This window comes from Myiozetetes cayanensis, unplaced genomic scaffold (genome assembly GCF_022539395.1).
Source record: "Myiozetetes cayanensis isolate MyiCay16 unplaced genomic scaffold, myiCay2020 scf1, whole genome shotgun sequence".
Taxonomy (NCBI): Eukaryota; Metazoa; Chordata; class Aves; order Passeriformes; family Tyrannidae; genus Myiozetetes; species Myiozetetes cayanensis.
Window position 1 is genome coordinate 83461796 of NW_026086604.1, and position 17063 is coordinate 83478858.

A 17063-nucleotide genomic window follows, 5' to 3' on the forward strand; every position below is an offset into this window, starting at 1 on the left:
AAATAATAAAAAAATTGGGTTCACCACATACCCAGTTGCAATGATGAGCTGGCAACAGTAAGACAGCAACATGCAACATCCTCTAGAGAGACTCAAGAGATTCTTGTGAAGATTCTTGAACTCACCTGGAAAAACTCCATGAAGAGAGGCGAAGTTTCAAGAAGTCTGTGTGCAGGAGAAAAAAGTAATCTAAATACCAAAATGAGTTAGTCTTGTACTTCCTATTGTACCTGCAGGGATACAAACAGTGAGAAGAAGCCTTTCGGACATTATTATTTATTTCAAGAAGTACAAACGCAGATCAGGTGTTAACATTTAATTTTATTTATAAAAAAATTGTAGAACGTATTAAATACAAACATTTGGAAAAAGCAATCAAGGCTTCGCTAAGATGACCATGAAGAGGAAGACAGAGAATCAAGAATTACCAGATTTAGAGTTTTTAAACTAGCGAAAGTAATTGCTATAATTTTTCACTGACATCTTTATAAGTGGTGGCCAGTGGTAGCAAACAATGTTATTATTGTCCTTTTTAAAAAACAGAGATATGATCTGCCATATCTTCCCACTCAACCACAAAATGTAAGGAAGCAACTTTTTCCAGGTTAAAAACCAGAGTAATAAATACTAATAATGCATTTACCCATTACCTACATTCTATAACACTAGACATTTGCTTATAATCACACATGGATATCAAGTTTAATTCCAAAAGAAAAAAAAATTGATTATACATTTCAAATCTGGATATCCAGTAAGGTGTTATAAATTTTATACATTTTCCAGTGAACATCAAAATGAGGACAGTGTTTTGAAGTACAGAAACAAAATAACTGAATGCATCATCTACACTACAAAGGCCAACTACTGAGAGGTGGATTGGGTCTAGTCACGTTCCAGATAGCTGGAAAGTCCTACAAATTTCCACTGAAAGGCTTGTTGGAAGACAAATCACGTCATGTTCTCAGTCTGTGTTAGCTCCACTCCCTCACTAAAAGCCTAAAGGTGAGAACTGTAGTTACTCTCTCTTCCTGAACCTGTGATAATTAGAGAGTAAACTATAATTCTGTTCTCTGCATGGACAAATCAGATTCAAGTTTTCCTGGACTGCTATTGGTATTACACTGCTCTTACATGCAGTACACAGTGCATACAGGCCACTTAACAAGATGCTGAAGCAAGAGACTACAGAAAATACCTCTTCCATCTTTTAAAAAGAGAGAAGCACTTTCACTTGCTGACAATATGGCATTCTCTCTGTCTTCAGCTTTACCCTGTATCTGCTTTCAAGCTGCAGCATAATGCACATTGATGTGGCTATATGGCCCTAAAGCCAAATTCAGTTCTAAAAACATCCTATTTGTGAGACTGAATCTTTGGGGATAATCAAACTATTAAAAAAACCCCAACAAAATAGTACAGATTAAATCTTGGACACACGAACATTCACAGATATCTCCCATTCTGCCTTATATTTGCCAGAACAGCAAAGAGAACTGCCAATTTACTGGCACTCACAGGGTTACTACTGCAAAGACAAGAGTGCCAGGAGTGTTATGGGATACAGTGCCAGCAGCCAGCTCAAGGATGGACTGGCTGCGAGACCACAGGCAGAATACTTCTGACAAAGCTGCCCTTTGGGGGTGGGCTGAAGTTGCCCTACATATCCTATTGTGATTAGAGGGTTGAACAAATGGACCCACATCCTGATCATGTGTCAGACCCTGTTACCGAGGAAAACATTTTCCAATTACTATACCTGCTCTCAGAGCATGGAAGGGACTGCCAACGTGGACGCCGCTGGGCTGGAATTCTTAGTCAATTATTTGCAGATCAACGTCTTCAAGGGCAGCTAAATACCTCTCTTACCAGGCAAACACAGAGCAGCAATTGCTGGATATACCAAATATATGATATATCCATATATTTGGCAGTGGTTCATTTAGCTGCAAGCTTGAAAACAAGGTCAATTCCAGCACTTTTCCCAAATCCAACAACATCCCTTACTGCAAAACAGATATGATTATCCTGCTCTCATCATGCTCAGTATACTTAAAGCAGTTAGTGCAATGAGAACCCTGATGCAGGCTTGAACTCAGATGAAATGGTCAGGCCAGTTTCACCCCATTCCCTTTTTTCCTTTTAAGCAATTATTGATATACACGACCCATATTTCACAAGCCATAACATATTTTTTTAAGATACTTAACAACAGATATTTAACAGCCAGAGCTCACTTGACCCAAAAGCCTTGCTCTCCTCCAAGGAATTCACTGCCACCCAAAGCAAGCAGAAAATCACATGTAGAGGAAATTTGTGAAGAATGGGAGGTCAGAGTACTGAAGAATCTGAAAGAGACAACAGTCTATCTAGTATGCTGACTGCTTCTCACCCAGTGCTCAGCTTTTAGCATGACATATACACCACATTTGAACAAAAAAGGGGTTTGGTTTTGGTTTTCTGTCTTGGCTGTTTGGGAGGTATTTTTTATTTTCTGGAATCTTCAAGAAGAGTTGGCCTTCCATCCTCCAAGTCAAAGACAAGAAATCATTATCTTGGCATCAGCGTCACCCCTCATTACACTATCAGAACCATGCTGCACAGCACTCCTACTGACACGTCTGAAGTCACACTCTTACAATCCACTTGAGTCAGGTGATGGCTCCATTCCAGAAACACACAACATTACCAAGAGCAGAGTATGGCCCTAGTTTTAACCTAGTTTAAAATATATTTTACAAATGCATTCCTACAAATCTGATCACAGCAAAATACATAGTGGTGTTTAAATGGCAAGGAAGTTGAATTCCAACAACTCAATCTTTAAACCAGTGAGAAATGTGAGCAATTTTAAAAGAAAACAATAAACTTCTCAAATATAGACATTTGTGAAATATACATGCACACGCACACTCACATACACACACGCACCCACTTACTTCACTCAGTGTCAGATTAAGATTAAACAAGGCAATTTTCAAGGTTGCATTTACAACCACAATGACAAGAACAGCGTTTTTGAGGTAGCTGAAGTCAAAGAGCAAACCACAGCACAAGCAAAGAAACAGGTGCTCGCACTCACACCGAGCCCACTCTTTGGAGACACGTTATCATGTGCGCAAGGGTGTGTGTTGAAGAGGCACGTGCTCCACGGGGAATGAAGTTCAGTGGCACTGGAGACCTGATAAGCTGTTCTCCAGAGTAGCTTATGTTGGGAGACCAGATGCACAATCAAGGGACCACGTCTTAAATCACTGCGCATCAGCTGAGCTGTGGTAACAGCCTCAGTGCTCTTGGTCTGTGGCAGTTCTACAGACAGCCCCGTCTCACGTGCACTGAAGCAAGTATGACTGTGGCGGTTGAAGGTGTTATTACTCAGAGCTGTCTGTCCCACTTCTCTCCTAGATGCTACTGCTTGTAGAAAGGTACGAGCACTCACATCTCAGCCGCTCCAGCCTGCAGCCTAGCATTCAAGTTCAAACCCACCTCCACACTATTACTTGCCAGTGGACTGTGAACAGGAGCAGCGGAGACACAGACCTGAGTTCCCTTTCTCAGGTGCAATAACATCTTTCCCACACTAATAGTGCAGAGATAACAAACTGCCACAGCTTGAATCACCAGACTTCACTTCTTCAAGCCCTTTGCTAGCCTACGACGAGAGGAGTTGAGCTAACCTCACAGCAAATGCCAGGCAACGTGGGCATAAGGGGATAACAGCTGTGGCTGGTGGACAAGCTGCCTCAGCCACAAGTAACTGCATCCTGTCTCTGGGCATAAACAGAGCTTGATCCTGCCTGAATTATAAAACTGTGTGAAACACACTCATATACACACACACACATAACGTCATCAAGAAGCTTTCTATAAATCAACTGGTTGCATGGTTTACTGCTGAAAGTCTTGAAGATGGGATGGAAAACATGGCAAGATGTTTCGCAAAGGTAGCAAGAAAAAAAATCGACCTCCTACGATTAGGTCTCTGTTGTGTAGTTGCTGTATGAGAGAGATGGCACAGATGAGAAGTTGTTATTCCACTGTCTTCCTCCAGTAGTCTGATGCAACTCTGCCTGCTCTTTATATTTGCTCAGAAGATTTTTGGCTTCTTGCAGATCCTGAGAAGAGTTTTCCCCGTATTCTTCTTTCAGCCACTGCCTGAACTGCAGAAATTGAACATACATATACAGTATGATGAAACAATAACATGAGATTGATGGAGAAGTAATACTTCTTCCTGTCCCAGAGAATTTCCAGAATCTTTAAGATTATAAGCAGAAAACCACTCCAAATATTGCACGCCCTTCAATAGCAGCACAGAATACACAGGCACAGGAAAACATATTTGAAATCACTGAGATCCCTTCCATCTCCTAAAATGACACATTTGCTGAACAGCATGGCTGACTGGAGAATTATGGAATAATGAACATCTGCTGGGCAAGGAAATCCTGGACTCCCTGTTCCTGCTGCATAGATAAACAATAAGATGAATTAGTGTGGAAGCCCATATTATCAGCCACCTTGCCCAAGTCACAACAGGTTGCAAGAAGCTTGAAGATCAGAAAATGAACTACTCTTACAGATGCTGAGCTCACAAACACCAGTAGTAAAAAATGTACTGTAGATATCCCAGAAGGTATCTTCTAGGAAGAAAAAGTTCAGGAGCTTTATAAGCTATAGCATAGGACCCTATATGTTACTGACACAAATGACTGAATATGGTATATGGTAACAGAAGTACCAGATCCAGCTGAGGGATAATCCAGCCCTGTACCCTGGTATGAGAGTAGCCAGATGTATGAGAGTAGCCAGATGTATATGCCGAGGCAAGAAGCAACAAGCAGAGGTCCCAGTAGTGCTGGGAACATTTCCCGAGCCATTTCCTCAGCTCGCAGCAATTTTCAGCTCAGGTGCTTTTGGAGTCTGAGGCAGTATCTTTGTGTTTGATAACAACAAATTATTTTTCTGTCATGAGATCACATTCTTAAACGCACATTTTTTTCCCACAAGGTATCTGCATGCCAATAAGTTCCATAAGCGCATACTGTGTAACACTCCCCCTCCTTTTCCTTGATTTGGACCTGCCAATGGATAATCCCACCTCACAGGAAGGAGTGGAAATTTCACATGTTCACTTACTCTGTCCACTCAGTTTTATAGACCTTAATCACATTTACATCCTTCTCTGAGACATCTTTGCCAGCTGGAGAATTTGAGCCCAACTGAGGACAATTCCAATTGAGGAACTGGCCAACCCCTGACAATTTTGTTGCACTTCTCTGCAGAAGCAGCTAGTAAACACAGACCCCAGCTGTTGTGTCCCAGAGGGGAAAATACTAATTTTCCAAACCTTAGCCTTCATAGCTTTATTCTGTTTGGGGCTCGTGAACAATTTGATCGATAAAGACCATTTGCTAGGACATTGGGAGACTAGACCTCAACACAGTCCCTCCCTCTCATTTGGTCATAAGGTCCTGAGTCAAATCTGAAGCCTCAGGCTACCAAGTGAAGGTTTGGAACAGGTACAAACCATGCTATGATCCTAGTGACTAAACCCCACCCTGTAAGACTAAAATCTAAAGGACACCATTCCAGAGACCCTACAGGATACCATGACCCTGTAGTGGCACAGCAAAACACCCATGCTGCTGAAATCTGAAAAAAGTTCACACCCTTGGCAGATGGCATTATTCCACTGAAATCAGGTGTGTAAACAGACACCTGCTAAGGATGTGGTTGCTGTTAAGAGACAGTAAGAAACTCCAGCCCAGCCAGTGAATACAGGTGGATACTTCTTTTTGCAACCTACTGCCTCCCCCTCAGTGAAAAAAGACAGAATGCACCGTCCATGGTGGATGAAAAAAGAGAGACGTTACTGTCTTTATCAGGCTATTTGCATATAGCCCTAATTGTCATTGCTGTTAGACCAAACCAATTAGAGTAGAAATGACTGTAAGAGAGGAAGGAGACAAGTCTGGAAAGTCCCTCTCTGACTTTTGTCTCTTAAAAATCAGTTATTCTACCATTTACACCAGTTCCAAACGATCCAGGAAACATTCAGTTAGTTAAATATTAAAAAAACACAAATATTTACAGTTGTAAACTGCATCATACAAAACAAATGGTAATTTCTAAACTCTGAGCTTTCTGCAGCAGAATGACAGAGATGGAATAAAAAACCAACATCCTCTGCCTCATGTATTTTGCTTTCTGATTTTGGTTTGCTTCTGTTGTTGTTGTTGATTTTTAATAAGCACCATAAGCACAAAAGCCCAGAGAACAGCAACATGCTGAGCAATGGAAAATGAAGGGGGCAGCCAGAGTAAGTTGTTAACATAAGTGGAAGTCACCAATCACCCACAGGGAGCAGGTCTTATGCGTGGGACGGTTCTTTTTCGGAGTAAGAAACTAATTTTTGTCTTATGAAAACCACTTGGCAGTCCTACTCTTCCCTTAATTCTCCTAGTCATACAAAGCCTTCAAAGGCTAATAAGAAAAAAAAAAGGGGTCAGATTTGAGACTGCCCTACACACCAGAAAATTTATTGTCTTAGCAACAGAAGGTGAAGGGGACACAACATGTAAGTCATAATGAGAACCTAGTTTAACTCCTGGACAGCAAAGACTTCTGATTATGATTTCTTTCCTGCTTACTATTCCAAATGAATGTGTTGTGGGGAAAACAACTATTTTATGCCACTGGTACTTATAGGTTGGTCTTTCTGCTGTGTTCTGAGCAACTCACCCTTTAGTTTTTACCCCTCTAAAGGCATGGGTCTTGTACTGTGTCTTCAAGCAATCGCTAGATTGAGAGCACAGTCAGGCAGGAGGTATTTAGGTACTGTGCTCCATCCCTTCTCCCATCTAGCATTCCTTAATACCATCAGTTCTGTCTGTGCCTTCTCAGTGGAGCAGGCTGGGTTAAGAAGCCACTCCCTCAAAGCAAAAACAGGGAGTCAGATAAACCACAGAGACCACAAACTAATGAAAAGTAGCCCATGATCTGACTTGGAGCTGTGTTTCACAACTTTTGTTTGCAGTTCATTTACCTGATCAACATCATGTTTTTCAAACTCCTGTAGCTGTCTCTGGAAGCCCATGTTTGGATTAGCGCAGGATCTCGCTGCGCGGACAACAGACAGTGCATCTTCCCAACCAAAGTCTGTGATGGTCATGATGTAGGCAACCACCAGTGTTACACTCCTGGAGACACCTGCAAGGCTGCACGAAAAACGAGGTGAAATACACTGAAGCAGTGCTGTACTTCATCTGTCACAGTTAAAAGCATCATTTCTCAACATCACAGCAGACTGCTGTGTTGCTTGTCACGAGGAAGAAATATCAAAATATTTGAGTTAAATAGTTTTGGCGCTGCTGCTTTTTCAAATGTAGCACAATGAATCTACAATATGATGGAGAAAGTGGATTCTGAATGGTAATTCATGAGAGACTGAAAAGGAAGAAATAAACATGAAGTATTCACAAAAGCAGGGGACAGTGCACACATTCTAAGTTAGATTTGGTTTTTAATAAGGTAGAAATAAGTCACCCACTTTCTTTCTTCTGCTTACATAGATCAGAGCAGTGAAATAAGACCATTCCTTCTCCATCATGAATAAAGGCTTCAATTTCATGGGGCCAAAATGAACTTTAACTGAACCGTTAAAAAGTACATGTGTCTGGTTGCTTGAGTTCCTCTTTCTGCTATCCATTGCAACCATGCAACTTCAACTCTCAGGACTCCAGTTTCCCCATATGAAATGCTGGGATAGAGTAAGAATCATTTATTATGCCTGGTTGGACAGCACTGGACAAACTCAGAACTTTTACTAGTGTGAATATAAAAAATGTGTTTGAGTTACATTTACCAGAATAAAAAGAGTTTCCAGACCCTTTCACTTGGCATTTCAAGAACACTTTATATTTCTGAAATCTTCACAAATTTAAATATATGTTTTTTAAAACTCCATCAGAATTCAGACTACCTTATTATTGTTTCCCATACACCAAGGCTGACCAAATGGCTCATGCCCTATCATGAGTCAATAGCAAAGTGAGGATTTATGCTCAAGGCCTGCATGTAAGTCCAGTGTTCAAATCACAAGATTACTCTGAGTCCAGGTATAGACCCTGATATGTCACTTGGACATACAGCACAAAGACTACAACCAATAGCAGAGAGCAAAAAAAAAAAAAAAAAACCCAGGGCGGGATTTCCATTTCTAGTCTCTACAGTCCCAGGAGCATATCTCCAATCAGAGACTTGCTACTAACAAATGCAACATTTGAATACTTCAGCAGTAAAAAAAAAAAAAAAGAAAGGAAAAAAATCAATTTCTCTTCAGAGGAAATTTTTTTAACAATTTTTAAGTTGCCAAAATAGCTGTTAGAGAGACTAATCAAATTATTTGGATTATGGAAATCACATTTAGAAATACAGCAATTAAAATAATGGGAAATAAATAATATGTCTCCAGTCAACACATCCCTAGTCAAATCAATCCTACAAAAATGTTTGATAAGAGAAGGTCAAGCAAAATGTCTTTGGTTCCTTTTATCTCCAGGCAGCTGCCCACCCCAGAGACTCAAAAGTCCTAGCATGAGGCTCTTCGAATAAAGGGAGCATTTCACTAACTTATTAAAACAAGAACATCCAAATCTAGGTAGAGAAACCCTTAAAAAGTTTTTTGTAGGAAGCATATACATACCAATGAACTAAGCAGCCTTCACCTGTGAGCCGGCACTCGTGGATAAATTTGATGCTCTCTCTGAAATGCCTTGCTCTGAAAACAAAAGTAGAAGGGGAATAAAGAAAGTGATCTATTTAGTAAAATCACTACTTAGAAAGAGAGAAATATATCTGAAAGCTCAATGTTGTTTCTAGAATTCAGAACTGAATATAGGTCATACAAAGTAAAAGTTAGTGTCTGCCAAGGGAACGCAAAACTCACTGGCATAGCTATTCTCCATTCTATCTGAATAAGAAACCAGTATTTTAGGCACTACAGTGTGATAACATTAACAAACACTTTATTCTGATGACTGTCAAGTCTGTATTTCGGTTTGTGTTTTATTCCTCTTTAAACTAGCGACTTGACTTCACGTGTCCGCACATATGCTCAGATGTCAGATGGAACTCAGCACAGCTACACAAATAGTTCTCAAGACATACTGTCTCCCACAAAGAGAGACTACCTGCTGCCCAAACTTACACTTAACTTTGAGTTTACCTCCTCCTTCAAACCATGCGTTAGGACACATCCAAATGCTAGGACTTTCTTCTTTGCAACATGAAATTTCTCCCTTTTGTCCCTGCTATGAAAAAATGCTCAATTCAAGCCCTGGCTTCTTCAGGTCCTTCTAATCTTCTCCTTTCCGACAGCAATACCCCTTCTGCCTGCCCTTATTCAGGGTGTGAGCCAACCCCTGCCTACAGCCTACCTTTTTTAAAGCAACAGAGGAGAAAATAGAGAGAAGATTCAGTTTACAAATCTTAAGGTTTGTAATCTCATTATCCTTTACATATGCCCCTTCATTTTAAGTGAGGTGAGGCAAGTCTGAAGGTTAATAACTGGGCAGCTGTCATCATCTCAGTAAACATGCAGCACTGCCTCTTTGCATCCCAGTCACAAGTTGCTCACCCTGCCATTCCGACTGTAAAGCCTTCGGCGCTGCCTGCAGTTTTAGTTCAACAGAGCTGGAAGTCACTGTGGTCTTTGAGTCCTCTTGCAATTTAAGCTCACAAGCAGTAGCAATGTGAGCGATGTGGACAGAGGAAAGAGGTTCTTAAGGGGCAGTCATTACCAGGCTTATTAGCAAAGGCAAACATGAAAGCACATTGAGCTCAACACCCATGAAACACAACGTCCTGTATTCAAGATGTTTCCCCTCTCTGGGTGAATATTATACCACAAGGGTAAAACAAAAAAACCTCAGCCCAGCACCAGCAGCCACACAAAAATCAGGAATACCCACATAAAAGGAAGCTCCCTTTCCTGCCTAACAGTGCAGCTGCTGATACTATAAACACTCAAGACCTGGAGGACAACACTGTTGCAATAGTGACACTGCCTGTGGAACTTGCAAAGGCAAGGATACCTAAAGCTGGGATATCAAAAAACAGGGATCCCAAAGCCCAGGACTCCCTCTCCAAGGCAGCTCCTGCATCACTGGATACAACATACAACTTGAGGAACTTATTCGGAAAATCTCAAGGCATGATGCAATCCCAAACTTCAGGACAGCATGGCAACTCAGTTTTATATTTCTCAAGGGATGGATGAAGTATGTGGGATTAGTGAAGACAGATAAAGCCTTACAAATGCATTTGTACTCAAACTGCCACACAAAATACTTTCACTGGCTGAGCTCTAACAAATGATGGTGCTCAGGTCTTGCCAGGGGACACAAGAGGCTTCACAGAAACTAACTCAGGGGACAAAGGAGATGTTTGTCTGTTTGTGCAAGAAGCATTGCTATTGCAGAATGAAGGAGCGCTTAGCAGAGACTGAAAGAATTCAGTCAAATGCAACTTTGGTTAGGTCTGTATTGACAACATCCTAATCTTCTCATACATCTATCTTTTCTCTTTCTCTCTAGAAAATCTGGCCAAGAGGGCAGCTTCAAGCACCCTGAATTTGCTATAATGGTCTAGCACAAGTTTTAGTTAGACATTTCAGTGCTTTGATTTGAAAAATATCTGTGACTGAGCATAACACCTTTGCAAGGTACTGCACATAGTGTACTCCACTAGGGTTTTTTTGCCCTTTCTTATTGCTGATGCTCAGTCTGCTGAAACGCTGTCAAGTGTGTTTACAGGCATTCGTGAAAACAAGGAGCAACAGTCACATTTAGAATTGGTGCTGTTCTGTAGGCCCCCCCTCGAGTCAGAGAAATGGAGAAATGTACTCCTCCACAACCTTAGGGTATCAGGGACTCTTTTGGAGCCAGCAAACACAGTTGCCTAAGCTCATTTTCAAAGTTATGGTAAAACCATATTTACATGAAAAGATCGAGGACCAGTTAGCTGTGTGATAAATGCCAGACACAAAGAAGAATGAGCAAGTCTTACATTAACCACAAAACAGTTGATTACCATCTCTAACAGGAAAGCACTTGACAAATGTGTTGGTTCGCAGCCTATTTGTTGGAATTCAGGACAATTTACTTTCATGATATCTGGCTTTTACATCTCCCAGCTTAAAGCATCCTGAACTGCATCATCTTCACAGTGGGAAAACACCACAGGAAGAACCATCAGTACAATGCCTCTACCAGCATGCTGTAAAAGTTATCTAAACTTACACATTAGCATGCTTCATAATCCAAAACTAGACTGAGAGCAGAGTTATGATATCAGAGCTTATTTTCATTTGTTGCTAGTCAGACTTTTACCAGTATTTATGAAGGTTTAAAAGAGAGCATCCAAATCAGATAGGACAAAGCATCTCAATGTTTCTTTCCTTTGGTAACAAATGCAACAAAAATCCACCAAAATTTCCTCCTCTTATTAGGTCATCTGGCTTCTGTATTATCACCACTAACTGCCTGACTGCTGGAGGTTAATTCCTTAGAAACATGAAACTGAAGACAATTAACTGGAACAGGGCAGGAAGGGAAGATTTAATTTCTACAGAATTAACTTTTTAGCGACAAGTTCTATAGGAGATGACATTTCTGGAACAGCCACTGGCCCAAGGTAAAATTTTCACAGACCATGGAAAACACTGATTTAACATCCAGGAAACACCTTGAGTCTCAAAAGCAACTACTTGCTTCCTATGCTTGGTAGGGGCAGAACACAGGAGTAGAATCAAGCTTTTGAGACACTTCAGTGAACGCTCGCATGCTAACAGGGGAATCCCTGCTGTATTTCCCTGGCAATTCATCCTTCTGAGGAAGAGAACTCCACTAAACAAGTTTACTAGGAGTAAATGCACATTATAGTCACAAAAACCCAGAAGTTTCCTTCACAAAAACTATGCTGAAGTGCATTAAGAGCTCACAGTCACAAAATTCAGTGAGTCAGGGCTTCCAGCTGGACCTCATCAACCTGCTAGCAGTTGCAAAGTGTTAGCAAAGCTTCTGACGAGCTTGCTGTTGGGAAACAGCAGTGTGTATCTGGTCAGTTATGCCTGTCAACCACTGCTAAGAGAACAGATGGACCCCCAATACGGGATGCTGCTTCAGTTGTTTGGGTTTTTCTCCTGACACCGGCAGAATCCCTTTCTTCAAAAGAAGAGGGCAGATATGCAAAAGATGTTGCAGAGGGAGCAATTCCCTTTCCTGTTCCCCAGCTATCCCTCCCTGCACAGTGGGAACAGGCCACTGTGCATGGCCACGGTTAACTACTCCTAGATAAGATTGTGCCTAGTCCTCATAGGCTGAACAAAGGCAGCTTCCTCTCTTGCTTTCAGAAGACTGTATGTGCAAAGCAAGCAACGTTACTATTTGTGAGCATCATGATTTGATTTGATGGCCTGGACTGTATATAGCAAAAAAAAAAAAAAGAAAAAAAAAAGGAAAAAAAAATTAGTTACTCATCAGGTTTTATTTTAAGTGATAGATCGTATCAGTATTAGAAGTAATGACGTTTGCTTGCAACCACCTGATACCAAAGCAAGTATTTTAGATGCCTGCAGCGTAACAGAAACAATACTCATGCAAATATTCTATCTTCCTACTGAAGCTTTAAGAGCTTTGGAACTGCTCCAGAGAACTCAAACACAGGAGGCCTTTTCAATTTAACTCCTTGATATTTAATAGTGAGAGAGTGGATGAATTGTACACTGATTAACATTCATAATAAATGTCATCCCTTCTCTTTCCATTCTCAATTGATCCACATCTCTATTAACAAAGGAAGCAGGTTTGCAAAATGTTTTCAGAAATGCTAGAGACCTCAAAATGCAAACATGTGAATGTTTCTTCTAATCTTTTATTTGTTTTCCTTCCCAAAAGGATTTTTTTTTACATCTATTAATTTTTATTAATTTTAAATATTAAGGCCATGGAAGTTGTCCATGACAAAGGCAGTTAACTATCTGCCTTCTCACTACAGACCTGTCTTGAAATTTAAGGGTTTGGGTGTTTTTACTGGGGGTAAGGGTGTGGTGTCTTTTTTTTTTCCCTACCTCTAAAATCATGACAGAAATGCAGAATGAAAAGGCGAATCATCACGCATCAAGTGCCACACTGGAATCTTTCTAGATTATGAGAAACACATACTCTAAAAATATCCCCCGAAAGCATGAGCCGGAATACTGCTGTGATATGAGAGAAAAGCAGCGCTGCATTTCCTTCCGTACACCAGGCCTCTTTCAACTACTTGTTTCTCTACAAAACCTGGTAGCAGGATGTGGCTGAAACCCCCCTCACCTCTCCCCAACAATAAACAGTGATCTCTAGAAGAAAAAAGAGCTGGTCACCATTCAAGTTCTCTTGTTTTGATTTCTCCTTGGAATCAAGACTTGCTACGCTGAACTAAAACCAAGGGAAAGAAATGAGCGTTACATGAACGTTAGCAGGGATGAGGAAGAGCAAGGCTGGGACACCCTAGTTGCAGTACATATATCCTCAAGGTAAGAATCACTGCAGGGCAGAAAACTCCCTGCCATGCCAGCTTAACTACTAAGGGCAGCAGGGACTTCTGAGGCAGGTTCAAGAAGTCTAGAGCAGATAGTTGCAGGGGTAGTTTGCACACTGGGACTTTGTTTTGGAGGCTCATTGTGAGGAATTTATTTCAGCCCTTGAAGCACCAGGCTTCATACCTCTTTCAAATATTTTCTTTTTGTTAATGGCTGGAGATAGCACTAACAAAGAGAAGCCAAGCAAAAAGACTAACAAAAACAGTGGCTAGAATAAACTGGGACTGAATTAGGAGCAGATTCACTAGGGAATTCCTGAAGTTTAAGGCCACAAATGAAAAGTGTTTACAAACTGAGACTCCTACAAACCTTACATACAAAAAGGAGGCTGAAATAAAGTGTTACTGTGTTTTCTTAATTGATTAAAAACCACATTTGTGTAATCAGAACTTTCAGCAAATTGTAAAACAGGCATCATGGTAGTGGGGGATTTCTTGGGTTTTGTGATTTATTTTTAAAGAAAACTTACAAGTTCTGCGAGGGTGAGTCAGCAGCAGGAATGCACAGATACTTCATTCCCTGTAAAAAAGCAGCAAAAAGGAATGAGAAGACTCAGGTTAAACACATTTATCTACCCAGATACAAGTCCTGTTCTAGATTGATGCAATAATAATGACTTTTAGGAAGAAACACTACCATTCACACATGCATAGATTGTCTCTATACAGTCAGATTTTAAAACACTTCTTTTCACATCACCGTTCTTGCTAAGACACCAGCACACAGCTTAGTCATTCTTCTCCCAAGGCCAAATAGTGAGCTTTTTAAAACAGAAGCATCTTTATTAAAAAGGTCTAAACCTCCTTCTGAAAACGTAATTGTTCTAACATTTCTAGTAAAACTAAGTTACATGTTCTCATGCCCTCCCCTTTCTCTGAACAGATACTACAACCTGAAATTGTGATATGCAGCTTCTTTTGATTCCATGCAATAATTTTTGTTTCAAGTTGATAAACCAAACAAAATGCATTTCAGAGAAGAAACATATTTGTGGTATGGATTTTGTCTTTTTTTTTTTTTTTTTTTTAATCTACAAGCAGGACAACCATAAAACTCACACTTTTCTTCCACAATGTTTGCCTGTCTTTCTTAGTCAGTTATCATAGTTAAGTTAGAAGATCAATTGGGGAAGTTAGATAACCATTTCTGATGCATTAAAAATGTTACTGGGTATATTTAAAACAACACTATACTCATATTCTACTGCTTTGCATTGTCAACGTTCATTTTAACTGTCATTTTATTTTCAAAGCTTACTTTGCTCCTATGACTGTTAAGAAATAGAACACTTCTGAAAGCACATTTAGCTGACTTCTCAAATAGGACTTCCAAGAATACAACTTGCAGCTCAGTCACACAAAAACTAAACCATTCACGGAACTCTTCAGAATTATCTCAGATGCAGAGTTACAAATCTCAGATGCGCTTGTGAAGATAAGAATTCAAGCAAAAGGGTGACCATAAAATGCACCTTACCTTATCTTTTTGTAACAGTGTACACCCCTGTAATAACCCCACATGTTCAACACCACACATGGAACATCACATATTTATCTACAAGAGATCCTTTGCCAGTGAGGTGGAATACAACATATATCTACTAGGCATTTCGTCTGCCAGCTGGGAGGAGGGGAGGAATTTTCACTGCTCAAGTGTGATGACTACCTGAGGCAGCATCTCCTCCAACACCTTTGCTTTGCTGGCTCGGAAAGCCCTCTTTATTTCCCCTACACACACTTTGCTTCTTCACTTGCTATCTCACACCAAAGAGCAATCCATTTTATGAAAGATCCTGACCCCAGCACCATGACACACCACCACATTAATCCTCTGCAAGATGCATGAACTTTGCCACTATGTCAGAAAGGTTGTGGCGATACCTCACCCCCATCTCTTCATCACCACTTGCACATGGCACCAATTATTTTCTCAACCCAGCAGAATCTCTTCAAGACAGTGTCTTCTTCACAGTCACACAGATTTAAGAGCCTCCCCTGTCCCCAACATGCTTTACCAGTCTTTCTCACAGTCCACCTCCAGCATGCCACAGCCAGAGGAGAACTGTCTCTGTTTATGGCCTTCTGATTTGGGGAAGGCAGAGTCAGAGCGGGGAAGGCTCTACAGACAATGCTTAGCACGACACAAAGATGTAGCAGTGCCTGAGGAGGGAGAAGGTGCCATCAGGACAGCATCAAGCCAGGGACAGCACACGTGGCATTTTGCATGAGAGCTGCGTGGCAAAATGCAGCCAAGGGGAGAGAATAAGAATGAAGTCAGTTTGGAAGCCAGAGCAGCCTGTGGACAGAGGCAACACCATCAGCAAGCAACAGTCCCTCCTGCCTTGTATCAGGAGAAGGGATGCCTGTTGTGGGAAGCCAGAATGGCTCCACAGCCACAAGTTGATGCACAACAGCTTGCAGAGACACATTCATTTAGGAAGACAATGTAGCAGTAATACATATATTGATATGCTGCTGAGCCAAGGATGAGAATTATATTGTGACAGATTAATTACGATAACAAGCACCTTGTATGACACATCCGAGAGGTTTACCTTGGACACTAGTATCACTTCAAGTGAGTCACTCTAGCAAAATGAGAGCCTGTGACCCGAAAGTAAATTTACATGCTATTCTTTTTTCCCCCAACTCCATGCCATTGAAAAATTGAAAACTGAGGGTAGGAGATAGGCTAACTCTGGAGCACTGTATGCCAGAAGGTTCTCTCCCCCAGCACGCCCTGACGCAAGTTGTTCCGCAGATTTCAGAAGCTATGGCACATGCTGAGTGCTTTTCACAGGCTGAGTGTAGAGGGGCTTTCAGATAATGTTCACTTTAAAAGCAGAAGTAGCACCAGCACAAGTTTAAGACCCACAGCGTTCTTTTTTTTGTCACGGCTGGCTAGTTCCAACTACTGCAAGCAAGCATGAAACTAGCCTGTGAGAGACCACACATGGTACTGAATGGCTCATCCAAAGCCTGATCCTGGGCATCTTCAGCACTTACAATTTCCAGTGAAGCCCACAGCACACTTTTCACTACTGTGCTTGCAAATGCTCAGCATCAGCCTGTTAACGTTATTAATGAAGTTTCTCAGGCAGGAGATGGTTAAAGTTACTGGAATTTGGTATTTTGATCAAAGTGTGTCACCTGTGTTTTTGGAAGCCTGTGGTGATGGACTCCTCCCTGTGAGGAAATAATCACACACTCAACTCAGAAATAGTTAGAGGTGGGATTTCAGAAGTACTGTGCAGTGACCTAACCCAGCTCCCACAAAAATCAACAGTGAAACTCTCAGTGACTTCGAACCAAACACAGTTTGGCCAGAGTTGGTAACTCCTGAGGATCCCACCCTACCATCAAGTTTTGCTTCTCTAGGTTGAAATAATAATTATAATAACAGGATCAAATATCATTAA

The 17063-nt window shown here is 41.0% G+C and overlaps 1 protein-coding gene across 1 annotated transcript in view; it reads right to left on the reverse strand.

Annotated features, from left to right (window-relative positions):
* Positions 1 to 301: 301 nt before the first annotated feature.
* Positions 302 to 17063, reverse strand: part of DUSP22 (dual specificity phosphatase 22) — a 44341-nt gene continuing 27579 nt past the window's right edge. Inside the window, exons 4-7 of the mRNA XM_050319079.1 lie at positions 14115 to 14164; positions 8708 to 8782; positions 7049 to 7220; positions 302 to 4160 (exon numbers count right to left, since the gene is read on the reverse strand). Of these exons, the coding sequence (XP_050175036.1) occupies positions 3975 to 4160; positions 7049 to 7220; positions 8708 to 8782; positions 14115 to 14164 (483 nt within the window). The 3' untranslated portion in view covers positions 302 to 3974. The remainder of the gene's footprint in view (positions 4161 to 7048; positions 7221 to 8707; positions 8783 to 14114; positions 14165 to 17063) is intronic.